The 27137-nt window shown below is 39.2% G+C and overlaps 2 protein-coding genes across 7 annotated transcripts in view; both read left to right on the top strand.

The window, feature by feature from the left end:
- POLK (DNA polymerase kappa) overlaps positions 1 to 5297 on the top strand; it is a 33684-nt gene extending 28387 nt beyond the window's left edge. For all 6 annotated transcript variants that reach the window (XM_080373282.1, XM_080373281.1, XM_080373277.1 and 3 more), the window contains 4 exons: positions 151 to 322; positions 1169 to 2116; positions 3264 to 3315; positions 3454 to 5297. In XM_080373282.1, coding sequence (XP_080229408.1) covers positions 151 to 322; positions 1169 to 2116; positions 3264 to 3315; positions 3454 to 3538 — 1257 coding nt within the window. In that variant the 3' untranslated portion in view covers positions 3539 to 5297. The remainder of the gene's footprint in view (positions 1 to 150; positions 323 to 1168; positions 2117 to 3263; positions 3316 to 3453) is intronic.
- A 136-nt stretch (positions 5298 to 5433) lies between these two features.
- ANKDD1B (ankyrin repeat and death domain containing 1B) overlaps positions 5434 to 27137 on the top strand; it is a 52498-nt gene continuing 30794 nt past the window's right edge. The window contains exons 1-10 of the mRNA XM_080373293.1: positions 5434 to 8059; positions 11715 to 11818; positions 13876 to 13974; positions 18930 to 19028; positions 19117 to 19221; positions 19804 to 19902; positions 22323 to 22421; positions 24248 to 24346; positions 25255 to 25353; positions 26875 to 26973. Coding sequence (XP_080229419.1) covers positions 7963 to 8059; positions 11715 to 11818; positions 13876 to 13974; positions 18930 to 19028; positions 19117 to 19221; positions 19804 to 19902; positions 22323 to 22421; positions 24248 to 24346; positions 25255 to 25353; positions 26875 to 26973 — 999 coding nt within the window. The 5' untranslated portion in view covers positions 5434 to 7962. The remainder of the gene's footprint in view (positions 8060 to 11714; positions 11819 to 13875; positions 13975 to 18929; positions 19029 to 19116; positions 19222 to 19803; positions 19903 to 22322; positions 22422 to 24247; positions 24347 to 25254; positions 25354 to 26874; positions 26974 to 27137) is intronic.

Below are 27137 nucleotides of genomic sequence, written 5' to 3'. Positions count from 1 at the left end.
CAAACACACAGTCTTGACTGTGGCTTTAGGGCATTTCTATAGATGCTACAAAATAATTATTTCTGTGCCATATATGACATATTTAACCTTTTTACTTTCTGGGTTTTTGTTTTGTTTGTTGGTTTTGTTTTTTTTTTTTTTTTTCCCTAGGGTAAAACTGTTACCTTGAAGCTAAAGAATGTGAACTTTGAAGTAAAAACAAGAGCTTCAACTGTCCTGTCTTCTGTTTCTACTGAGGAGGAAATATTTGCTGTTGCTAAAGACTTGTTAGGAACAGAAATTGATAGAGTTGCTCCTCACCCTTTACGGATAAGACTTATGGGTAAAATATTTCAAACTCTTCCTTTTTAGAGTTAGATTTTGTAGTCTATCAAAGTAATAGACGATAATCTAAAGTAAACTTGGTATAAATGGATTTGTCCTTTCTCTGTTACCCTGGTAGTTTTTGAAAAGTGAAACAGGTCTGGAGTGCTGAATGGTGACTCAGGAATGTTTTACTAATTGACGTTGTACTTTCCTCACAACCTGTTAGCCCTGGAAAAACATACATACTGGCATGAGAGTAGAATCATAGCAGTGCATAATTCTGCCTTCAAAGAGCTTTTAAATCTGCTTTGCACCACAGCAACATGTTTCAGCCCATAACCTCTGTTAGAAACAAATGTGTTAAATAAAAGTGTTTATAAATTTGAAAATGCTATGTGCTGCAAGAAATCAGAAAATTTCTGTCAAAGTAAACTGTGTTTTGATTCTAAGACCAGTGTTCAGGTGATTATACATTCTGCTTGAACCATTCAGTGATACATAAAACTTACTTTCTACAGTATTAGTACACACTGAAGGAAAAAATATTTTGGTGGAGAAACTTAATGGAAAACTCTGTTTCAGACTGAATCCTGTATTAGGTGAATTAACTTTATAGCTTCACATTATGGTGCTATCAGTTAAAACTTCATGAGTATTGAAATTAATATGATGGGGCAAGTGTTTGGGTTTGATAAAATCATATGGGCCTTGTGATCCATTGTTAGCATTTGCAGGTAGTATAGCCTCCATTTAGAGATAAAAATGCACTTTTTTTGAGTGTATGTATACCTCAAAAGGTGTTAATTAAGAATTAGTATTAAGTTTTCATAAATTGGTACTATAAGGTTTTTTTCATCATTAGGTGTACGAGTATCGGGTTTTCTAAGTGAAGAAGAGAAGAAGTACCAGCAAAAAAGCATTACAAGTTTCTTAAAGTCAGGAAAAGAAATAGGTTTTCTTAGGCTTCAGTCAAGGAATTCCAACCAAGAATATTTCAGAAAAAAATCAGAAGCATCTTTCAGAGGAAGTTTTTTTGATAAAAAACGAGCTGCAAGGCAACTAAACAGTGAGAATCTTTCTCCAAATGAAACTGTAAGTAAGTTGCTCTTTCATGACAGGAAGTCTCCAGCAAATTTTGTGGAAGAAACAAAAGAAGTCACAGACCTCCAGGATTCTAATGTGCGTAAGATCTTCACCTGTCCTGTTTGCTTTGAGGAACAAAGCAGCAATAATTTGGAAGAGCTTAACAGGCATATTGATGAGTGCCTCAATGGGAATCTTGATACCGTGGAAATATCCAAGTATGACAGTTCAAGAGAAAATACACCTAACTTTCTTCCACAATGTAAAAATGAAAATGTTGATGAATGTAAACCAAATAGAACAGATCAATTAGCAGGAAGAGACCAGTCTGCAAGTACATCAGACAACCCTACTAGCAATAGTACAGAAAAATCTGCTCAGATAATATCTGATAAACCTCACAGAGAAAGACAGCCTAGCAATCTCTGTGATATTGGTAGCAATGTGTGTGTGAAGCAGTGTCTCTACCCCAAAAGAATTTCACAAGACAATGAAGACCATTTTGAGAAGACTGAACATACAGAAGAAAGTTCATCCTATTTCTTTGAAGCCAAAGATGACAGTGTTCTTATTTGTCCAGTTTGTAATTCAGAACAGAAAACAACGAGTCTTTTGTCATTTAACAGACATGTGGATATCTGCTTAAATGAAGGCCTTGTCCAGGAGCTGAAAGAAAAGAATTATTTTCCTAGTAAGACATACCATACGGAAAACTCAAACAGAATTGGTGAGTATGCATGTTGGGATGTATTTGATTATTCAAATTATCTAGTTGTACAATTAAAATAATTTGGTAATAGTGTACTTCAAAGATTTCAGGGCTTTTGAGATTTTTGCAACAAGTTCATTTGAGTAAGGCCTATGTAAGAGTGAACATTTTTATTTAAAAAATACCAAATCAGTTTTCATGACAAACTAGATATATAAACATGACTGTAGTTACACAGTACGTTCTTGCTTGCCACAATGGCAACATAGGAGTTACTGCTCATTTCTGTAAATTGCGTGTTTGCTACCCCCCAACCATGTTCAGAATGGTCTTTGTAAGGCCACTGAGATTTAAGTGAAAATCAATTAAAACATCTTCAACCTGGATTGTTTCTGATATTGACAGAACAGTTCCATTATGTAATGTGCTGGCAAAAACAGAGGTGATGAACTGAAGCATAAAGACAGGAACTTGTAAGCCTGTTTTACGTCTAATAAAAGATATCACGTAACTGTACCTGTAACATGCCAAACCAGTAGCATATTTACTCAACTAAATTATCTTTTTGATGAAGGGTTAATCTTTGGCCAGATTAGAGGACATGTGCAGGTAGTTAAGTATCTGTTTGAAGTACCTTGTCCCTAGTCTAACTTGGGAGCTTTATAAGAGGAAATTAAAACGCTACTGTGTTAGAATTTTCAGAACACAAGATTTAGAATATGGATCCTTTACACATTTGATAAGCAGCGTTGTTTCTACATATGCAAACAGGCTTTATTTTAGATCAAAATCTTACTGTTGGCAAAGATTCTTTTTTCGCCCAGCAGAATAAAAAAAATTAAAAATACCGTTTTCAACAACCACCTTGAAAATAAAATACGTGATGCTGTTCTGAAAACTACCACAAGACTAACTAAAGGCTTTTTGGTTTTCTCTTTTTTTAAAATGTTTATATAAACTACAGTACTCAAACTGCAGAGAATCAAATCTTATCTGCTCCTTGAGACAGATTATATGCAATTATGTTAAAAAAAAAAAAAAGCTGGGAAAAAAAAAAAGCTTTACCCAAAACTGTTAATTTAAAAGTTCTGTCATGTATGTAATTTCTGAAGCATTCTTTCTTTAGTGGAATAATTAATTATGGTTGTTTCTAACTACTTTTCAGGAGGTTTAAGCAGAGGACAGCAACGCACAAATACATCACAAGGAACAAAAAGGTAAGGGATTTCTGGAAACTTGAGTATACAACTAATTTTAAAATAATAAAGTTTAGAAAAAATATTCAGTGTTGGAAAAGTAATGTAGGTACGTATTGGACACTTTAACCTGACTGATATTTTTTTTTCTTTCTTTAGGTCTGGACTAACAGCTTCACAGTCAGTATCAAAAAAGGCCAAGTTGAGTAATTCCAAGCATACAATTGAAATGTTTTTTAAATGACTGTGTAGCAATATATTCTATATGAAGTATTTCATAGTGTTTTATGACTGCAAATTAATTTAGCATTGGTGGTAGGCTAGATTCAGGCCTGTCACTTTGGAGCCATTGCATGCCTGTGTAAAAAGAACATGATGCTTGAGGCAGAGGAAGAGGTACAACTGAGGTAATTCTTTTTTGAGAATAATACTTTTTTCATTTTTTTCAAAGAATCAAAATTCACTAGCACTTCAACTGTTTTTTATATTGAACATGTGGAACTCTGTTAGAGTCACAAGCAGCCTCCTGAATTCTCTCTGCTGTTCAACAAAGAGAACAGGGAGATTAGAGCTGCCATTGAGCAAGTCTGTAGGGCAAGCTCCCTACAAAGCAGGAATCATTAGCTGAGGTGCCATGCTGCACTTACTGAAGGCCCTCTTCCCATACCTAACCTGCTGTTGTCCTTGTGGTCATATTGGCCGTGGTAACCATAGTAGCTTAGGCTGACACTTCATTGAACAATTCAACACCAAATTTAACTGTAGTATTAGCTGTGTGATAACAAAGAGCTGAGTTGCTTGATTTCAGCTTACAAATGTCTGTCTTCTCAATGGACGCAGAAGTTGATGGGTCTTGCAGTTTCAAAGGAAAAGAGCAAGAATTTAGTTTGCTGTTAAGCTTTCATTCTTGTGACAGAAAATGACTTCAGTAAGAGTTGTGGAGCAGCCATGAAGGACTCATTGTGTTGGGACAGAGGATGACTTCACTGATTTAAAAAATGTTAATAAACCTGTTGATGAGGGAGGGATTCCTCCAGGTTAGTCAGACAAATGCTGTTAGATCCTTGGCCTTTCCAGACAGACTGGGAACTTAAATTTTCTTTGCAATTGTGAAATTGTTACTAGTCAGTAGCACAAAATTTACTCTAAATAAAAGGTCTCATGGTGCAATAATAATATGAATGATGTGCAAATATGCAAGATTCTAAACCTTCTTATTGTTTAGCTATCTTGCTCTTTAAAATTATTTTGTATTTCTGAATAAATGCTATTTTATGAGTGCAGAGTGCATATGTGGAAGGAGGAAGTTATAAAGGGCAAATATTTAAAATACTCTGTTTATATTTTTTCTGTTCACACCAAGTTGCTTAAAGGTAGTCATTTTATTCTAATTGAATATTTATCAGGCAAATAATTTATGATGACAGCATTATCTCTTATAAGTTACACAGTATCAAACCCTGTATGAAATATAAACTGCTTTTTAATTGCAAAGTCTTTAAAAGAAGTGGCTACTATAGAAGCATCTGTTTTGTTATTTAACTGTACTGGAAGTACTTCAGGGTTTGCTTGTTTTTTAACAAACAAATATATATTTGGTATGTTTTAGATGCCCAGGCTAAGTCCAGAATGTGCTTTTTTGTTCCCTAACTTGCTGGAATGATTTTACCATCTCTACCTGCTCATCTGTTTGTTTGCCAGATGCCACTGTAACCCCAGCTCTGTCACGTGAATTCATGTCAGTGCTTCCTTATCTGCTTTGGACTGAATCAGCTGGACTAGTTCAGCCTGTCTAAGCTGATACAGTTGACTTTTTCTAAACCAGGACATTCAGCATGAGCTGTTCTGTTGACAGAGGTGGGAGCTGGAAACTTTTGGTAGGAAAGACATAAAAGCAACTCAAGGAACACTGACTTAAGCTGCCAGTGCTGTTTAGAAAGTGAACACCTGTCCCTTTAATAGTTTGTATTTGTCTGATTAAATAAAGTGTAGAATCTTAAGTACTACCTTGTCATTTTGTGTATTTTTTTAAAATGTCTATTTTTACATATGCATTGCTTAGCAAAAAGTAGAAGAAAACTATTGCAAGTGCTTGAACAAATGAGGTTAGTTTGGCTTAGCCTTGGAAGCTGTCTTACCATCTGTTTAAAAAAAATAAGTGCCATAGAGTTATCTGAGTGTCATAAAGTTGTGGAGTATGTTAATGAGGAAATAAAACTCACAGTAAGAATCTAAAGCCAGAAATTTCTGTCTTTTGAGATGTGTTTAAAAATACACCTTTTGGAAAGGTGATTTTGTGTGTTTACAGAAAGTTCACAGTGAGATTATTTTAAAATTTTTCATGTAAATTATTTACTGCAATGCAAACCAGGAGCCTTTTTTCCCCTGTTCCTTGTGGTTTCTTATACCACATTTTTTACTATTTTTATCTGAAGGCCTTTAATACACAGTTAATTATTGTCATAAACTTCTGTGACATGATTTTCCATCTCTGTTCTTGTGGAGAAGACTGTAAGCAATGTTACTGTTTTGCATTTTTCCTAGCGTGGTGTGCATCATATAATTGACCTTAACTTAAAATCTGTTTCAATTAACATCTGTAGATTTCTTTATACCTGTGTTTAACTTAATCTATAAATTATTTCCTTTGTGTGAGCTATTCTGTATTAATATCTGGATTCTGCATCTCAACTGTTAAGTTTCTGCATTGGTCTTTTCTGCAGGTCGCTGGGGCCATTTGAAAGAGTCAAGATCATGAGAAGTGGTTAAGGGAATGTGGTTAACTTGCTATTTGTGAAGTTTGAGCACACACAGTGTAGTTGTAATGGCAAAGTTAGTTAAGAGACATGGGATATGCTGTGAAATAGTATTGTGTGATAGTAATTAGAACTGGAAACTAACAGCTGGTGTTTCCAGTCTGTATGTAAAATTCTGATCCTGGTTTAAAGATTGAAACTCTTAACTTGTGCTCTGTATGAGGCTGAAAGCTATTCTTCCTTTTGTGCAAGCTTTGTAGGAAAAGCTAATCATTCCACAGTTGTTGGTTGTCTCTCATTTTGAAAAGGAGCATTAATGTTGCAAACAATGGGTCTGTATTACTAGTCTGGTCACCATACACAAAACTCTTCCTCTTAAGAAACTGCTGGAACATTTGACTCACAGGAAGCAAGTAAAAGTGAAACCTCTGTGATTCAGCTATGGCTAAATCGGTTACTTGTTCTTCTCACTCTGGGTTTATTTTCACAGGGTGTTTTTCAGCTGAGTAACATTCATGTACTGGAAATACAGTTGATGAAACTGTCATAGCAGACCAAGGTGTATCAAGTGTGAAGATTCTTATATATCACAGCCTGACTGTATCAAAAATGTTTAAAGGAGAACTGTGAAATCTCATGTATGATAAGCAGAATCTGAGCAAATGGATTTGTATCCAGATTTGCTCAATTTACAGTTCTTGAGTCCTTCAGATCAAATTTACCATGGACATGTATGGTATTAATAATCTTGGAAGTTAAGACAACTGTGTAATTTAATCAAAAATTAAAAGTTATAGTGAAGGAACTCAAATATGTCTTCAGTTGTGTAAGGCTGAATACTGATAGTCCTGCATTCTTGAAGCAATTTCCAATACTTATTTTGAAGTACTAGCAATATCAAAGGCTGTTTTTAAAGTAAAATTTGGCATAGTCACTTTAAACAATTTTTATGCCTTGTCTCAGAAAACCATTGTCTGTATGAAATGAAATATCAGTGCTGGCTTAAGTAGACCAAAGTAACAGTAGACCTCAGAATAAATTGAGAAATAGGTAGATTAGATGGATCAGAGTACATCAGTTCACAAAAACTGAACCTTTTGGGATGTGTGTATTGATTTTGACTGGACTTTGACAAAAGCAAATGAAAAAACCGTCTACCTGAAAATAAAGAGTCCTGTGACTGCATGAATACTGCTTCTGCATGTGTGCCTTTCCTCCCAAATTTATAGCAGAAACACCTCAGTCTCTCAGATCCCAAGGCTATGTCAAGCTTGCAGAGGCACAGGAACAGTCACCCCCTCCAGTCCAGTGAGCACTGGTTGATAGCAGGGAGGACAACTCCCAAGAGGCATTTCCCCCCAAAAATGGCTTTTAACTTGCAGGGAGAGCTCCATGACTGCCCTGTAATTAGTAACAAAGCCATGGCCCTGGGGTCCTGTGTAAGCTGTGCTACCTCTGTGTGTCTGTACTTGTGGCATTGCTTTTTGAAATTACCTTGCTTGTGCAAAGATTTGGAAAGCACTTCAGGAGCAAACAGGACTACTTTTTTGTCTCCTGTGTGCACTCGTCGGCGCAAGTTTTTTTGCTATTTGCACGTAGGGCTACTAGCTCTTGGAGAAGACCTGAGTGGGCTTGTGTAAGGATGACTGTTTGCCGCTTAGCTAGTATCAAGAAACGCTGTGTATTTAGTTCCTGGTTTCTTTTAAAATAAAATCCTAAAGCTGCTCCGTAGCTCTCCAAAGCCGGGTGCTGCTGGGTGCCTGCAGGGTGTGCTGGGCCTGCCTGGGTGCGCCCGGCCAGCTCAGCCCCGCCAACGCCAACCGGTTTGTCAGGGCCAGCGCGGGGCACCTCCCTCCTGGCCCCGGCAGGGGCCCCTTCCCTTGGGTGAGGAGGAAGAGGAGCCAGGGCAGCGATGAAGGGGCTGAAGGGGCTGAGCCACCTGCTCCGCGCCCGGGAGGATGCTGCGCGGGGAGCTGCAGCGGCCAGCCACGAAGCCAGCCACGACAGCCGTGAGTGCAGGGGGGTCAGAGGCGAGAGCCCAGCGGGCTGCTGGCGGCCTTGGGCCCCTTGCTGCGGGTGGCGTGCCAGGCCCTGTCGGGGCTGCCTGGATGGTGGGGCGCATGTAAACCCCCTTTTTGCCTCAACCAAAGACCAAAATGAACGGTGTGAGGAGAAAAGGAGGAGGTTTAAGCATGAGCCGCTTTATGTGTAGCGAAAGACATCGTCAAAGACATGTGGATGTGGGGTTGGGAGGTGGGGTTTGGCATGTCTGTCTTCCAGGGCACAGGTCCTGCAGGCTGCCCAGCGCCCTGCTCTAACTTCACCCCTGAAGCCGTCCCAGGGGCTTTGCTGGCATCCCACGTCCCTGGGGCTAAGAGCCTTCCAACAGCTTCACAACCGTTGTGGGCTCCCCCCAGTCTCGGGGGGGCACCCAGAAATCGGCAGACCTGCTGGCCTGCTGGTGCTCAGCAGCGTGACTGCCAGTGAAGCGATCTCCAACTTTCATCCCACAAACCGGTCTGTGAAAGAGCAGCCTGCTCTGGCATGGGCTGCAATTAGTGGGAGCGGGTTGTTTGTGGAAACTGAGCAATGACTGTTAAACCCTGCCACGGCCCTGTCCTGTGATTGCAGTGTGACAGCCAGGAGCCATTCCCCTGGGCCCCGCTTCCAGGCTGGCAAAGAGGGCAGATAAACTAATAAGATAACGCGGTGGGACTCAATAGGTAGTTTTTCCCATTCTTTGAATTGGAAAATTGTTATCTTAGAAAAACATTCTTACGACTTAACAAAATACCTACTTCTCCCTAGTCATTGTATTTCCAGTAACAAACAAGAAGTGTAGGGAAAACACTGAAAATGTTACCAAACCTTTAAATACATGATTTAATTTTTAGAAACAATAGAGTAAAAACAAAAAAAAATTGTTGTCATTTGAATCTGAATATTTTTATTATTTTTGTATTTTGTCTCCTTGTAACTCTTCATTCAATTCAAATTCCTGGTATTTTTCCATGTGTTTTTTGAGGCAATAACAGATTCCATCTTGGGGATGCCACGACAGGAAATTACAAATAAGGATGGGAGGGAGGTGGAAAGATTTCCGTTGGCTATGAGTACTGAAACCTCTGGTACACTTCCTTACTTCTTTGGAAGTCACTGTTACTTGTGGTTTCACTGAAAGGCAGACTGAGGGCACTAAAATAAGGTGTAAATATGAGGAAAGAAAAATTGAAGGTACCTCAAAGCTTGAGTTTCTGTTGAGGAAGACTTTCTGTTTTCAGGTCAACAAAGTGGTTTACTTTGCATCCTTTTACTTCCTTGCCCTTCCAAAAGAAAGAGAAATGTTGAAATGTTCAATACACTGCAGACAGGGCTCTCTACAATGGAAATAAGTGATCAAATTACTACTTCTAGTTAGCTCAAAAGAAAAATTGAATATAACTATTTTATAATTATATAGTTATGATACAGCCTGCAGGGCAATAAGCCAGACATTTTGTATGAAACCAAAGAAAATAACCCCCCCAAAAAACCTGACAGCAACGAATTTATAATCATTTGCTGCTGTTATGTGAAAGTAGAGTGACTGCTAATAATGCCAGGAGTGCCAGATCCTGGACACCCCAGCTTGGATAGAAAGCTTCCATAAATCTGTAGTCTGACAGCTCTATATCCTGTAATGTCATGTATGAAAAAAACATTTTGCAAAAGCAGTGAAAGGTTGTGCAGCAGGTCAGTCCCTCAGTATATCTGGATTGCCGCTGTTCTTAACTCCTGAATTAAGAGGTATTAAGAGAGAGAGATTTGTAAGAAACATCATGCCCAGAGTAACAGATGTTTTTTTAACAGCATACAGCCAATTCATGACTTCTGGGCAGGAGAGAAAAGAGCATGTATTTATTGTCAGAACTACAACAAAACTGTCCTTGCCGATGCAGATGCAGTAAAGAAACATCATTTTCTCTTGGTCCTTGAATGCAGTGCAAATAAATTTTTGGGATTGGTCCTGAATGTCCTGAGATGCAACAGCATTTATCTTTGCATCCTCGGGTAGGATGCATGTGTGAGTGTTCATCAGCAGTCAGTAGGAATGAATGTGGCCTAATTGCAGCTGACCGGTGCCCTATGTTTTGTTACCACGCTTGCCACACGTTTGCCTTGAGCAAGATATCCTGCAGCCATGGGTTTACCGTGTTTGAAATCAAAGTAGCGGGAAGAGCTCTGCTAGATACTTCCTTAGGGTGTGGACTATGAAAACTATGAGTGAGGCATTTATTCTGGAAAGATCCCTCTTCGCAACAGATTTAGCTGTCAGCCACACTCCTTGTCACAGATGTATTTTTATTTGCAACTGCTTTGGTTTTGGTTTTGGGGGGTTTTTTGGCTGTGCCCCCATGTTGTAAAACAAGCAAATCATATCGTGTCATTTTCAGATAATTGTGGGAGGATGCTTCTGTAGTTTGAGGTGCTTGGATAATATCATAGCAAAACTAGAAACTGCTTTGCAAGTGTTCAGTTCCATTTCTATCTTAATTTGTACAGTACAACTGTGATTACTCCCACTGAGATTGTAATAATGGGTAATATGTAAAATGCGATTAAGTGAATCCCATACTGATTTTTCTTAGTATGCTCTGCAGCCATACTGCTTCAGGCTGTATTCTCATTATGTGTTAATGAACTTAAATGTAATGCAATAGGATCAACTTGCATGACAGGCCTCTAAGGAGCCAGATGCTTGTTGCAGTTTCTCGTTCTGAGAATGCTGTCCGCTTTGGTGATATCATTGGGCAAGTGGCTTTTCAGGCCAAAATATTCTAGACAGAAGGCCTAAGTGATGAATTTTTGAAGTATGATAGGCTAGGAAATTAAAATATCTAATAATATTTTTGCAACTGATTTAACTGTTACACTAATTTCTTTAAGTGATTCATTAAATGTTATGGTAGAGAAATAACTCTGACCTCTAAGTTAGCTAAAACACCAGACACTGGGATTTTACTTTTGAAAATTACTGCATACAGCAGCTACTTCAGTTCACCAAACAGATGCTAATTACTGGGTTGAGATATTTAAGGAAGGTCCCAAATTAATAGTGAATTCCACATTGTGGCTACATTTTGAGTTCAAGTACATACCTGTTTTGGATTTGGTTTTTTTTGCCCTGTAAAACTCCTGGTTTGTTTGGGTTTGGGTCTGGGTTTTTTTTTTTCAGTTGGGTCATACCATTTAGTTATGCTATACATTTTTATGTTGTTTGGTAGTGTGTTCTGTTTTAAAACAGAGCAACTTTTCAAAGAATAGGAAATAAATACTGCAGTTTGTACCATTCACTGCTATGCCTATAAAATACTTTGGGACCCATTTAGATAGTGAAATTTTCATAAATGAACCCTTGTTCATGTGAGCATTGCAAGTAGGGGTATTCCCTGCTGTGAAAAGTCTGCCTTCATTTGCGCTTAAAAGTTGAAACTAGAAATGTCAGCCAATGTCTCTAGTGGAGAAAAATGTAATCCTCTAACAGTTCTATGATGAGAAGGAATTGATTCTCATAACATATGAATTCAGGACAAATAACAGAAAGTAAGAACAGTATCGTCATCCTTTAAGTTGGTTATGGCTGTTTTTTTAGTAATACAATTTTTTCATCACATTTTTCCACAGTATTGCCAGATGAGAGAGAATTTCAATATGCTGCTAAAATGAACAATTTGGAAACCATGGAAAAGCTGTTTAAAAAGAACGTTAATATAAATGCTGTAGATTCTGTGAGTATGAAGCATCTGACAGATCATTGATCTGAAATGGGACTCCTCAGGGGCTTGCATGGTGGAATCCCAGTATACTAGCCCCGTCAGCTGCAAGGTGGTGAGGCTGTGGGGAGTCCCTTCTAGGACATGATTAAGAAACATTTCACACATCCAGTATGGACTGTAGGATTTGTGCAACATAACTTGCAGGTCTTGGTCTTTGCATTTAGCCACTAGTCTGTCCATCATATTGGGAACTAAGGACTACTGAATTGTCCCTGCTCTAATATTTGCTCTGTGATCTTGGGTGACTAATTTCTGAAGTTCCCCATCTTTCCATATAGGAGAACTTAACCTCACAGTCACTTTGAGAATGAATTTACACTGCTAGCATTACAGATTTAAAGCATGAAGTGTTACCATTCGGTTTGTGTGGAACCACAGGAGCTTTCTACCACATCCTCTGGCACCAGGCTGAGATCGGAGTTCAGGTTTACCCTTGATAGATCAAAATGCATCTTAAGCTGACATCAAATCTAGGCCTAAAATCTGAGGATGTGTAATACACAGTAACAAAATACAGTGCTGTGTTCCACGTGAGGGTTGCTTCAACAGCAATGGAGCGGTTGCGGTGTTAATCTAGGTATTGTGGAGAGCAGTTTGCCTTCAGTGGCTACATATGAATCATCTACCCATGAACATCTGATGTTACTTAATCATGGTTCTAAAAAAACCTTGCTTCCCATGCTTACATCTGTTTTTTCCCCACTGTGGACTTGAGATAGTACAGGTATATTCCTTGGTTTGTTTTTGAAAAAGACAGGGAGACAAAAATTTCTTTTGAGTAAATTTCTCTTGAACAATGAGAGTGTTGTCATCAATTAAATGGTACTCTAAAAACTGACTTAAGAATAATTCTTGCTTCCTTATTATTTCCAGAATTCAGGAAATTAAACTAAATACTTTTCCAGTCCAGCAGTTTGAATTTTTACTGTCATACTTAGATCAGACATATAGTATAGTAGTATAAGGAATTTACTAGCATAGATACATGTGTGTTGTGCATTGATTAATCCTTCTAGTGGGGATGTAGCTTATACTGGCAAAACCGTTCTTTTGTTCATATTGATCATGCCTACCTTTGTACTCCCAAGCCAAATAAGCCAGGCTGCCAAAGGTAAGTTTTGTTGATAGAACTATTTCTGTGCAAGAGGCTTTTTCTGGCATAAATGCACATCATAAATCCCACCTTTTTATGCTTCTAACACATATAGCAGTAAATTTAAACTTAGACATGAATAAGTCAGCTGATGTGCATAGAAGCATAAGAGAACAAGTCCAAACTGACTTTTAAAGTTAATTGGTTAAATCACTTACGTATTTTTGTATGGAACCTCTCAGTGAATTATGTTAAAACCAGTTATGTTCACCTTAACTGGAAGTAAAACTCTCCACTAAAGTTTAATTCAATTTAACCAATCCCTTTTAAATTCACACCATTAATTACTTTAATGAAAAATTAATCAAGTGTTCCTGGTAAGTGTTGAGCCTATTCACCTGTGTAAAATTACTCACTGCAAGGTGGAAGCTTTCATTTACATAGTAAATGACTCAGTCTGGGAAGGTGACTAATACTGCGTGAGGGAGGAATCTTGTAGTGCATTATAGAGATACAGTCAAAAGCAAATCTAACTGCTTAAGTCTAATCCTCAGCTTTGCAAATAATAAAATAATAAACATGGATGCTTCTTGAACTGCATGCATTTCCTCTAGACAGACAGTATATGATTACTTAATCACATTTTGACTTTCCAGTGAGTTTCAGTGAAGGGATGATGCTACACAGAGTGACTAAATTATTCTGGTTCTTTAAGAAATCTTTAAGATCAATGTTTAAATCTTACTGAAGGAGCAAAAATGCAGATAAGAACAGGCATGGCTGTTGAAGGAAAAACATGCAATCGTATATATTTTAACAAATACATTTGTTAATAAAGAATTCAGAAATCCTGATCACCTGCAGAAGGAAAAGAATTGCATTATGGACCTGACAGCCAAAGCTTTGCTTATTTCAGCTGAAGCGCACTGCATTCCATTTTGCTGTTGCCAGAAGTCATACGTCAGCAGTGGATTTTCTTCTCTGTCACAAAGCTAGACTTGATATGGCAGATCAGGTAAGCTGGTTTACATGTTTTGATTCACACAGTATAGGAACACCTTAGGGGAAGTAAAAGAAGGTATTTGCCTTATGCTCCCAGTTTTGCAAAGTTAAGTGCTTGCTGTAAATGCTTCGGTTTGCCTTAAGACTGCACACATTTATATGAAAAAAGCATTGTTAAAAGAAAAATGCTTTGCCCAGAGCTCTGGCTACATTGAATACTTGAGTGAGCACAAGGGTGGTTGAAGCCACTTGTGCAAATAAGCTGTCTGTGGTAGCTGTGTATTAATCATTGGCCACTTCATATGAAAGCAATTGGTGAAAGTAAAAATGAACCCTCCTGTTCTTTCCTTCCATTTTTATGTGTGTAGCTTAATGCAAAACTGTCAGCTACTTTGCAGCCTCCAAGATATTGAGTTTAGCAGTGTGTGACTGATTTGACTGGGTCAGATGGTGATCCACAGTGCAAAATTTGATTTGGATATTAAAACCATATGCATGGTATGTTATTAATAAACAGGATATTCAAACTAGGAGGTTTCCAGTGACCTGAGTAATGAAAATAGATGAATCATTTACCTTTTTTCCCTTTGTTTGCTTCTTTCTCCTTAACCACCATATGTGGCAGTATTTAAATTAAGACACACAAATTCCAGGTTGTGAGGGGTGGAGAGAGAAAGTTTCCTTGTTTTCATATTGTGTTGGAATGAAAATACGATGAGAGAGATCTGCCAGTTCCAATTACCAGCAGTTCCTGTATTTGGGCATGTTCTTGCAGTGTAGATAACTATCTCCTCGTTAGTGCTGCTTGAGTTGCTCTGAATTGTTCTCCCAGTCTGCCCTGTCAATGAATACCTCACGTGCCACTTTGAAAAAATATGGCTGTCTTTCTGGACCCTACCAGCTCCTAAGCAAGTCTTACACTGCTATAAGCAACATTTCCCTTTTGTCTGACAAGCTCAAAGATGTTGCCTGCATGAAGTACTCTAAAATGATTAGTCTATGATATAAATGCTAATAAGCTAATTCTGCAAGAAGTGGAGAGTGTTCTTTAAGTAGTATTGCCGTCTATAACAACAGTAAGAAATGGATCTCTGGATATCTTACAGAGTATCACTGGGTATAGTGTTAATATATTTATTCTGTAACTATAGTAAATTATTCTTTATAACAAATTATTTTTCAATGGCTATCGTCCAGATTTATTGAGGCAATAAGGTGACTAAAACATTTTGTGGGTCCTTTAATTACCCTAATAGGGTGCATTGAAGCCAGGTTGGAAATACAGACCCTCCCTCCATGCTCGTGTTCCGTTAAACACTCAGAATCTCATTCTGATTAAGGATTACCTTTTAATCATTAGTTATCTTTAATTCTTAGATGTTGCTAATCATCTTTGTTGAAAGACCATTGGAAACACTCCATCATAATTAGCTTACAGAGTCAAATACTATGACATTACATATTGTATTTGACAGTGATTCATGTACTCTCTGGCAATCAGTTTGATCTTGCAATTGGTGAGAAATAGAATGAAGATACTATGACTTTATTTCTTACTCCATTTCAGTTTCTGGCATACCTTTATATGAATAAGCATAAGTTCTTAAGCATTCTTACCATTTCTCTGTACAAAAAGGAAGGTGATTAAAACCAAACAATGGTATTCTTAGCAGCAGATATGTGGTACTCCCAGCTTTAGACTGGTGACTTGACATAAGTCATGGAGGTAGTTAAGATGTTTAATGATTAAGCAGCACATCTATAAGGGTTAAACCAGTAATACATTATTTGGCTAATAAACATAACTATTATAAGTACTATTAATAAAAACCGATTCTATCACTCCAAGTTGCAGTGATTGAGTTACAATGCTGTTGCTTATTATCAGTATTAGCAATGATACACAATTACATTACTGCAAAGAAATCTTATACTACTAAGCTGAAATTCTGTCACCTGTCCTGCATTTCATATCCAGGCACAAATTTACCCCTTCTTATCTGCCCTGCTATCCCAACTTTATCAGACGTGGACCTGACAGGAATACCAGCAGGAGACTATATCAGGGGAGCTTGTGTCTGCAGGTCACCTCCACCAGTGTCAGCAGGAGTCCACAATGGCAAGATTGTGGACATCACAAGATCCTTCCCTTTTTTGCTTTTCATATGATTTTATACCTTATTTGTCCCTCCCCTCTTTTTTTCCCCCCTCAAACTCACCTTTTTGCTACCTTTGTGCCTCTTTTTTGCCTCCCAGACTCGTCCTTGTCAAACAGCCCCCCCCCCCCCCCCCCCCGAATCACACAGAGTGGCTGAGGTGGAAACCTCTGGAGATGACCTAATCTAGCCTTCTGCTCAGAGCGTGGTCATGACAAGCAGGTTGCTCAGAGCTATGTCCGGTGGTGTTCTGATTATCTCCAAGGATGCAGACTTCATAACCTCTCTGGGCAATCTATTCCAGTGCTTTATCACCCTCAGAGTAAAAAAGTTTTTTCTTATGTTTAAGTGAACCTTCCCGTACTTCAATATGTGCCCGTTGCCTCTTTCCCTGTCACTGGACACCATTGAGAAAAGTCTAGCTGCATCATTTTTACTCTCTTCCATCAAGTATTTATAAACAATTATAAGATCCACCTCAGCCTTCTTTGCCTAAACACTTGAAGGTCTCTTGGGCTCTCCTCATATGTCTTTTAATCATCTTTGTGTCCCTTTACCGGACTATGTGCAGTATGTCCCTGTCTATTCTCTACTGGGAAGCCCAGAACTGGGCATGGTACTGCAGGTGGACTCACCAGTGAGCAGGGGGAAGGATCACCTCTCTTGACCAGGTGGCAGTGCTCTTCCTAATGCAGCCCAGGATACCAATTTCCTTGTGTGCTGCAGGGGCACATTGCTGTGAGACATGTCCAATTTCGTGTCCTCCTGAAGTCCCAGGTCTGTCTCTGCCAAGCTGTTTTCCAGGCAGTTGGCCCCCAGGCAGTACTGGTGCCCGGGGTTGTGCCTTCCCTAGTACTTCACATTTCCCTTTGTTGAATTCCTTGAGGTCCTTGCTAGCCCATTTCTACAGCCTGTCGAGGTCCCTCTGGATGGCAGCACACCAATGTGGTCCATGAGCCACTTCTCCCAGTTTAATATAATCTATAAATTTGACGGGGCACTCTGCCCCATCATTCAGGTCATTAATGAAGATGTTAAACAGTACTGGACCCGAGATCAATGCCTAGCATGCATTGCTAGCGACTGGTCTCCAGCTGGACAGCTGCCTTTCAGTACACCTCGGCATATCCCTTTGTTTATGCCTGTACTTTGACAGTTTGTCTACAAGAATGTCATAGGGGGCAGTGTCAAAACTGTTAGGAAAGTTGAGATCAGCATTCACTTCTGTACCCTCCTCTACCAGGCTAGTCTTCTCCTTGTATAAGGCTATCAAGTCTAGTTACTTTTTCTCCTGGGTCATAGTTGGGAAGGTTTTTCAGAGCAGACTTTTGAGCCACAGTCACAAATTTTGCCCAGATTCAGCTTTATTCTTGTAGCCTGTGCATCAGACGCATGTTCCGTATCGCTCCACACTGTTTTCCAGCGCTATTTCTCCTTGCTGTGCCCAGTTTGGGCAATTTCTGCCTCAATACAGGAAAGACATTGATAAGCTGCTGCGAGTCTGGTGCAGAGCCCCTAGGATGGTTAGGACTGTGGCACATGGTGTATGAGGAGGTGCTGAGAGGGATGGATCTGCTCAGTCTTGAGAGGAGAATGGTAAGGGGGAGAACTTATGGCTGTCCACAGCTGCATAAGGGGAGAACGTAGAATGGGCAGAGACAGCTTCTTGTCAGAGGTGCACAGTGATAGGACAAGAGGCAACGGACACAAATTGCAGCACAGGAAGTCCCAATTAGGTACAATGAGAAAAAAAAAATCATTGTCAGAGTGGATAAATACTGGAACAGATTTTCCAGAGATTCTGTGGACTCTCGATCTTTAGGCTGTTCAAAAGTTGAAAGGAGAAGGTCCTGAGCAACCGGATCTAGTGGGACAGGCTTTGAGCAGGAGGCTGTAGAAGTGTGACCTCCAAAAGCCTCTTCCACCCTGAACATTGTGTTATTCAGTGAAAAGTTAGGGAGAAGTAATCCTGAAGTGCCTGTCACAGCAAGCATCCTGCTATCCAAAGTGTTATACCAACATGCATAAAACCTCCACTAGAGATGGGAGTCAACCTATTTATTCCTCATTTACACAGGAGAAACTGGGGAAGGGTTAAGGAAGTGCCTTGATCCCCCTTGCTTCCTTTGGGTTCCTTTGACTCATCACTTAGGCCAGATGCTTTTTACACAGCACTTAGCACAATGAGCCATGATTTAGGATGGTGCACCCGGACGAAGTACACACAAATTGAGGAAGAGGTATGGAGAAGCTAGAGAGATCTGTGGCCATGACAGAAGACACTGGCTGGAAGTTCTTTATCTCTATTCCATTTGACTATAAGAACTTAACAACAGTGTTCTTTTTTCCTATAAGAAGAACTTTTTACAGAATTTGAGAGAAGAAAAGAGAACCTTAAAAAGAAGACTAACTGGAAAATTATGGTGACTCATGGAAAGACAGTCATTACGAATCGTCACCTGAAATTTCATCCACCACACCCAGCGCTAACTATCTACATAGTTTCTGGAGAGGGGGAATGATTTCCGGGTAGTATTTAATCACCCCATCTTAAAACAGGATCAGTCCTTCTCTGGAGATTCCGGACCTTCTGCCAAGAAGAGGGGCAGCCTGAACGTCTAGCTAGGTCTTGATGCATGACATTTAGCTTAATTTAAGTGAGATCCCACTCACACTGCCAGGTGTTAATACTGATTTTCTAAGAGCCTGCAGAGCAGAACCCACTCATACGCTGAATTAATCAAAGAAATTTAAAGAAGTTTGGCATGAGGTATTTTGGTGATAATTTCTGCCTTTATCACTTTATTTGAAGCATGGCCTGACAGTGATTCATCTAGCAGCTTGGACTGGAAATCTGGATATAATGCGAAAATTAATTAAAGCGGGTGCTGATCAAAAGGCTAAGAATGAGGTTTGTTGACAAATTTTTACCAACTCTAAACATATTTATAATGGAAAAAATCAAACATATTCTTAGAGGGTTGCTTATGTTTTTTCAGGACGGAATGAACGTACTGCACTTCGCAGCTCAGAACAACAGTGTTAAAATAGTTGATTATTTTCTCCAGGATCTTCACCTGAATGACTTGAACAAGCCTGATGGGGTACAGTATGCTTCTGTTTACTTCTTTGGTGTAATGAGGCATCTGCTGTGGGCAAAACAATCTTGACTTGGGGAAATTAAATGAATTATAATTTATTGCCAGTTACACAAAATTTCAATACTGATTCGGTATGGAGAAACATGTAAGACAAGAAGTCAGACAAGCACTTAGGGAAAACACCTTTCCTCCCTCTTTGCCTGTCTCAGTTGAACTCCAGACACATCTCCTTCCCTGCTCCCATTGCCTTTGCTGCACATGATGCTCAGTCCCACTGGGGAGGTGTCGGCAGGCAGAGGAGGCTGAGGTCAGTCCACAGTGGTTACCATTTCTGAACAGTTTGCAAATATATTCTTCAGCATACGCAAGATGTATAATCTGTTTCCTTACCCTACTTGAATAATGCATCCTTTTTTTATATTCTTACTATTATTGTGTATATCTACTTTTTTGTTAATCTACTTAGATATATGATAGATAATTTTTTATGCAGAATACACATATGCATGCCATATACCTAGTAACTGGAAGCAAAGTATTTTTACTTTCAAAAACACTGTGTTCCTTTCCATGATTGTTTTCTAGAAAGGTAAAAAGCCATTTCTTCTGGCAGCTGAAAAAGGCCATGTTGACATGATAAACAATTTGATTACTCTGAAGCTGTTTACACCTGAAAAAGATAAGGTAAATGTTTCTATTTCTTAGAAGTGCAACTGAAAATGTGTTTATGAAAGATTACTTTGTTTCACTGTAGTTACTACACAACCAAGTACTGTGAATAAACTGTACAGACGTCACAGTGCTTGTAGTGATAAATACTGGACCAACAAATATACAAGGATAATGATTTTGCAGTAATCAAGGGGAGACAGTGGGATATCTGGTCTTCTTGCCAGGAGGCTTTTCCATACATATTCGTAGTTCACATAAAGCAAGACTAGCATATGCTGTCTATTGGGAGAAGTGGGGAAGTCTTGTGATTAAGGTGTCAGTCTCTGTACTGGGAGATTGTATTTCCCAGTTTTTCACCTTGCTCAGCTGTGTATGTGTGTGTCACTGCTAAGTCCCGCATGAGTAATTTTTCAGGGTGTTTAAATACTTCAGGATACAAATAAACACCTAGGGGGATTTTTCAGAAGTGCTTTAACACTTCAATCTGATTGACTGACTGTGCTTTTGACACTGCATTTTAAGGTATCTAAATAGCTTTCAAAGTCTGCCCTTAAATTTCCTTACTCCTTACTTAACTATATGTGGAATGAGCAAGTTGGTATTTCTCTGAACCTGTGAGGCACTGCAAGGATAAATACATTAAAAACTGTGAAATGGTCAGACACTGCATTTATAGAAACATGTAAGCACGCACCCAGGAAGTGACTCTGTTTTCTTGGTATTCTGGTAATAGTTTAAAAGTTGCAGTGCAACTGAGAGCTCTGCTGTGCTAAACAGTTTATCAGTAGAAGTTAAAAGACAGTGTTGTCCCAGACATCTAGCACTCTGAAGCTATGATATCTAACAGCAGTCTAACAGCAACAATGGGAGGCAAATGCTGTGATCATACAGAGTAAGCAGGACAGAAACTCATCTGCTGGATCACTAAAAGCAATCACAGCATATCCGTCATTTCTAAAAGGGATTTGAATTTTCACCCACGTGCACAGCACACCCCACCCCAGTGCTGTGAATGAAAACCTCTTTTGGACTCCCATTTCTCTGAGGTTTAGGATTCTTCCCTTAATTTACAGCTTCTGTTTGTTTTTAGCCTGTTTTGTACTGTTTCTTGTGCCAGCATTATCTTTTAGCTCAAAACCCACTGCTCTTCCTGAACTTGCTCTTTGTTTTTATTTGCTTGCTGGTGTGTTGTTGGTTTTTTGGTTTGTTTTTTTTTTTCCCTTAATTAGCTAGTGAGAAATTGTGCAGATGGTGAAAGAGATTGGGAGTTGCCATGTTGGCATGATGTACTGAGGCCTGAGCAATAGGCCTTGAGCCAAAGTTGACCTCTAGATGAACCCACCACCTGAACGTTATATATAGTTAGTATCCAATCATAGTGAAATATGCATGGTCATTAGTGAAATATGTATGATCCTTAGCAAAAGATGTAACTTAGATAAAATATAATCATTAGCAAAGATACAGTGCATCCTTCCTTGCTCAGAGGCAAGTGATCAAGGATATGAAACCAGATATATGGTCTTGTTTGGAAACCAGTGGTTAAAATCAAGTAGATAAAGGAAACTCCCTTGGTTCCTCCCTGAGCCCTGGCCAGGCTTTGGTGGGATCTAAGAGGAAAGTGAAACCAGATGTTTCCACATTTGAAATTATGTGAGCTTGTTTAATCATCAACATAAAAGCTGGACCTTCTTATGACTTCGGAGACCTCACCTACGAGTGGATGCACTGCACAGGACCTCCCAATTGCTAGAAAAGGTTCTCCAAATCCTCACTGTAACTGGGGCTCCCAAGTGAGTGTGGGTCTGGGTGATGGTAAAGTATTAGGGCAATTGGTGATGTATCTTTCTTAACCACTATAGTCTGTCATGTGTAGTAGCCATTAGATGCATTACTGTGGCTTGATTTATTCTTGCTACATTATTTCACTTAACTGTTCTATTGCTTTACATTTAAGTAAAGGTCAACTCGCTTCTTTAACTAGGTGTGTGTCCTTTGTGCTGACCCCATCTATTGGCAAAACGTGGCATCAAAGCCACTACAAATTTCTATATACTTACTATGTTTTGACCATTAATCTTTAGGGGATCCTGGGGGCTTGGTGTAGTTCCCTTCCCTGTAGAAGCATGCAAAGTTTTCTTCTGATTCATTCTTTAGGAGTTAGAATTTTTGATCTTTTCACTGGTCATACACTGCAGTTTTCAGCATATAAAACAACCAACTAGACCAGCAATGTCATGTCTGAATACATGTGAAAAAGACCTCTTTTGGATTAAACTTAACCTTGGAACATGCTGTGTGGATCTGCCTCCTTCTCCTTGTATGCAGAAGAGAGATGTATGTGAAAGACCAAAGGCTTTGTGTTGGTTTTACTTGATGTTTTGACTTTATTCTGGGTTTTAAAGTAACTTATTTGACATTTTGATTTCAAGGAGGGGAACACAGCACTGCATCTAGCAGCCAAGAATGGTCACAGTGAAGTTGTAGAAATCCTGCTTAAACAGTGGGAGGAAATAAATGACATAAATCAGGTAAGGACACAGAAATTACTGAAAGTGGTAAAGTTAACGATTGTAAAAATCAACTCCCCCAAAAACATTTTAAAGGAATAAACATTGCATTGAGTAAACTTAACTAGTTCTGCTTTTCTATGTACCTTCATATATATGCTTTTCTATGTACCTTTGCATCCTGTTTCATTGTCCCTTCTCCAGCAAATTCAGGTCCATTAACTCCTTCAATGTCCCTTCATCTGTCCTCTGTTCCTCACACAACAGCCTCCTCTCCATCTCATATGCCCTTAGTAACTACTGGTAGAAGGAAATAGAGGATGACCTAACCTCCACCTTGCTTCCTGTCCTCCATTTGTGGCCATGTGATCCCATTCTTTTTACCATCTCTGGTGCTTTTCAAGATATCCACTGAGCCAGTTCAACATGCATACCCAGCACATACCATTGCAGGCACCTCAGCAAAGAGGTCTCGGATTTGTATCCTCTTCATCTGATCCCAATTGACTGCCCAGAACTGGCTGCAGACATGCCTACCCACATTTTCTTTCCTGAGTGAGCTTAGCCGGCATATTCATGAACTGCATATTAGCTGTGGAGGTTGTATCCCTGAGATGATGCACTCATGAGCTTAATTTTCAGGCTTAAAGTAGGGGTGGAGGAAGGAGATACACTCTAACCGCTCAACTCAGCATTCCTGATTTGCAAAGGGTCCTTGAGCCTTCTGCTTCTTCTGTGGGGAGCTGGAATGAGCCAGGCAAGTTAATTCACTTTGTTGCCCCCTGTGGGAACCTGCCATGTGGTTGATGGACTGTCCTGCTGGCCCAGTGGGCGAAATGAGTAAAGGACATCTGCTCCTACCCAGGTCACTCCTCTTCCTTAATCAGGTTCTGATTAAGATCCTGATCCTTAATAAGAGAGATTTTATGCAATTTATTTCCAGCTATGCAAGCTTTGAGGCACACAAGCTTCTTTGAAATGTGAGGACCTTGTGTTTCCAATCCTTGTCCAACAATGTTGCTTCTGCACACAAAGTTTGTACTGCTTGTGCCTCTGCCTTGCCGTGACCCATGGTGTGACCTTCCTGTCCAGCTGAAGATGTTCTGATCTGTGGATAAATGCGTTTCTCTTTCCCCAGCATAAGCAAAGTACTAAGATATGTGAAGTTTACCAGGAAAATGGTGGCTGGAGTTTAAGCAAACAAAAATCAGGATTTACTGATGCTTCTGTGAATGCTGAAACACTAATTTTCAGTAAACCTTTTTGTATTTTAGTTCAGAAGCAGAGATTAGGTCATTGTGCAGCTGATGTAACTTTAAAGACTTGCTGTGGAGACATGGAAAATCTTTTTTTGGGGAGAAGATATGAAATAAATATGCAACATGATTATTTCTGCTAAAAGTGCTCCTTATAACTAGCACTAGAATTGGGAATTTGTCAGAAATGCGTGACATTGGACTGACAGAAATTAGTACTTATGGTATGTGCAAACATGCTAGCCGTGTTGCCTGGTGTTGAATGGCAGCAATTGCTACCCACTCTTTGTTTCTGTGCTGGTTGCTAGCAATCTTCTTTGAAAAGAGCATGATTATTATTTATGAAATAGTTATCTGTATTGTAAACTGTACTGTACATCTGTCCATATAAATGTTATCTGTCACTTAGGTGTTGGTGAATTGCTATTTCTTTTAAGTGTTAATTTAGGAGCATTCCTGTTGTGTTCTCTTGAGTCTGTCTCCCCTTTTCTGTTGAGCTGGATGAGTCTGATCAAGCTAATCTGTTTTGTGTCACAGCCTTATAGTCACATGGCTTAAATTGGAACAGACATTTTCTCTCTGTTGGTCTAGAACGGAGAAACTCCATTTTACTTGTCTGTTGAAGGAGGTCATGAAAAATGTGTTGAACTCTTACTGGAAGCAGGGAGTGACATCAATGTTTTAACTCAAGTATGTACACATTATCCCTCCAGCACACAGGTATTGGGACATCTTGGGCTGCAGGAAGGACCTTATCTTCTCTTTTCTGTGTATACTAACAGTGTATTTGCTCTGCTTATTTTCATGAAATGGTAAATATATATAACTATAATAATAGTTAATAAAATAGAACTGGGAATATAGAAATTTCTAACAGAATAAAACTGATTTGGAAGAAATATAGCATAGATTTATTTGACAGAGTACTGTGGTGGAGCTGTTTTAGTTACTGTATGTCCAATAGTAAAACATACAACTAAGAAACTTAACCAGCTAGAGTAACTGAAAATCCTCCTTTCTGGCAGTGTATATGACTGAACTGATGACAAACCTGTTCTCCACATCTGGACTGCAGTCTGGCTCACATCTGTTGAATGGCCTTGGCTTGCCTGCTGCAATAAGTTTATGATTCCAGCAGACCGAGAGCTTGTTTGTTTTAGCAGAATTATTGAGTGAAAATATTCTATTGATTTACTTCTAAAAGTTTGTTAATGCGACTGTACTTGCTTGTTAAAGTTCAAACTGAACTAAAAGTCTAGAAGACGTGTTGGCATTGTCGTCCATGGTGCAGGATAGCTGACAATGCTGATTTATCTTTTTCTTCAGACTGACTGAGAAGGACTGTAGAATATTGGTGGTTTTAGCATGTTTGTTGTGATGTGGTAAAAATAGGAAGTTCCTTCAGTGTTTACAAAATCACATCATGCTAACTGCTGGTCCACCTCAATTTATATCATTTTATCAAAGGGTATTTGTTGGAGGGGAGGGCTAATAACACAAGTTTAAATGAAAGATTACCCTGTATTGATAGCTCCCTTTAGTACTGTTTTCCCAGCAACAAAAATGTAAGTTTTTGCTGTCTATACCCTTTCTTTCAGAACAATAGTAGTGCTTTGCAGATTGCAGTTCAGAACGGACATCTATCCTTGGTTACTTTTCTTATTGATAAGAACATTGACCTGATTCCTAAACCTGAGGTGAGTGTGTATCAGTAGAACTGTCCTCATGTGGATTCAGTCTGTCCTGTCTTTTATGGCCTTCCTTGGGAATTGAGACAGCTGAAGAGATTGTCCAGTTCCTTAAATGTTTTTACTATACACATTATTATGTGGTTTATGGATGTTGGTTAGCAAGATGTATGGACCAACAGAGACAAGGTCCTGTGGCACAAACCCAGTGAGTGCCTGGGCAGACTGGTGCAGTGCAGTGTGAAGGTGGCCAGGCTAAGCCAAGGACCAGGTGACAGGAGAAGCTGAGCATACCCTGCTTGAACTAAGCAATAATGCAGGCCTCCCTGTGTGCCATGGGAAAGGAGTTAACATTTGTAACTGATTTTGAATAAGGTAATTAAAAGGTAAATAAACACTTCAGTGCTTTTACCCTGTGCATTCAAAGCATATGCCTTCAAAGCCTGCATGCCACCATTCTTTGGGGTTTAAAAAGAAAGAGGTATTCCTTACTTTCAAATATTGTCTCAATTTAGCTATTACAGTTTTTGTTATGTCTGAGATTTTCTGTGAATAGGAAGTTATGCTCCACTTCTACAGTACAGGATGAAAACAGAAAGTGGGCTTTGTGATGTGCGCCATGATCACTGGCCTGTTGTGTAATGTTACCAGCGAAGAACAATTTTTTATGTGCTTGAAATGATCAAGCTGTTGTGTTGCTTGTTCTCATTGGCTTTCTGTAACAGAAGCCACTCACAAAGTTGTAACTTACATTTTGGAAACATTTCCAGTACAACATTGCATAAGAGCTTGCTTTATTTTTCTGTAGCCCTGAAAAAATGGCTGTGGTTTATAAAGACACTAATGAACTGGTGTCAGGCACCTGTGAATGACACTGGTATGGAATTTTTCTTTAGCTGTATTTAACAAGAAACTGATGACTCATAGGTTCAACATACAAAGCGATCTTGCCAATCTAATGGTTGGATCGTGACGGGGGTTGGATCTGTGCCCCAGTTATTTTAACAAACAATCACTCATATAAAAAAACTTCATTTCTTTCTAGCTGTAATTTGTTTTTTGTAAATATGACAGCAAGTCAATTTAGTATGGAGAATATTTCCAGCACCAATGTGTGACAAGATATTATTCCTGGAAAGTAGATTTGGACATCTTTTACCCAATACAGAATTAATCTGTCTCCAGCCTATTTAACTAAGGGCAAAGCCAATTTTCTGAGGGAACAGAAACATTACCCTAAGCTCTCTATTGTTGGCCAAGGGAAGGCAGCACATCCCAGCTATGATACGTGCCCCATGCACTCAGCATTCTCAGGTTTCTCGGCTGTATTTGTTTACCTGCTGCTGTAGGTGTTGCAGGAGCAGGCTACCATCTCTGGCATAACTCCGCACCTCAGGGTGTGTCTTCTGCAGTCTTGAACCTCTGCTAGAGCTTATCACCTTTGCAAGGGCAGTTTTAACAAGAACCTTTCTTGTTCAAATGAACCAATACCGTACCCAAGTATAATCGTTTACTGTTTTCCCTCAACAGCAGAAGAATTCCCCTCTCCATTTAGCAGTCATCAATAATCATCTACCGGCAGTAAAAAGCCTCTTGGATGCCAGTCATGATATAAACTCCTTAAATCATGTAAGAAAGACTGGGAATTAACATAACTGGTAAAGAGGAGATTATGTGGATTTTGCTTGAAACGATCTTTTTTTTTCCTTCTGAGCTCAGGGTACAAGAAAATAGGAAGGAAGAAGCAGTTCCCTCCTTATATTTTTGCGTGTGTGCATATGTATTATGGTACT

The sequence above is a fragment of the Falco punctatus genome, assembly GCF_963210335.1.
Source record: "Falco punctatus genome assembly, chromosome: Z".
Classification (NCBI taxonomy): domain Eukaryota; kingdom Metazoa; phylum Chordata; class Aves; order Falconiformes; family Falconidae; genus Falco; species Falco punctatus.
This window is presented reverse-complemented; position numbering and strand designations above follow the sequence as displayed.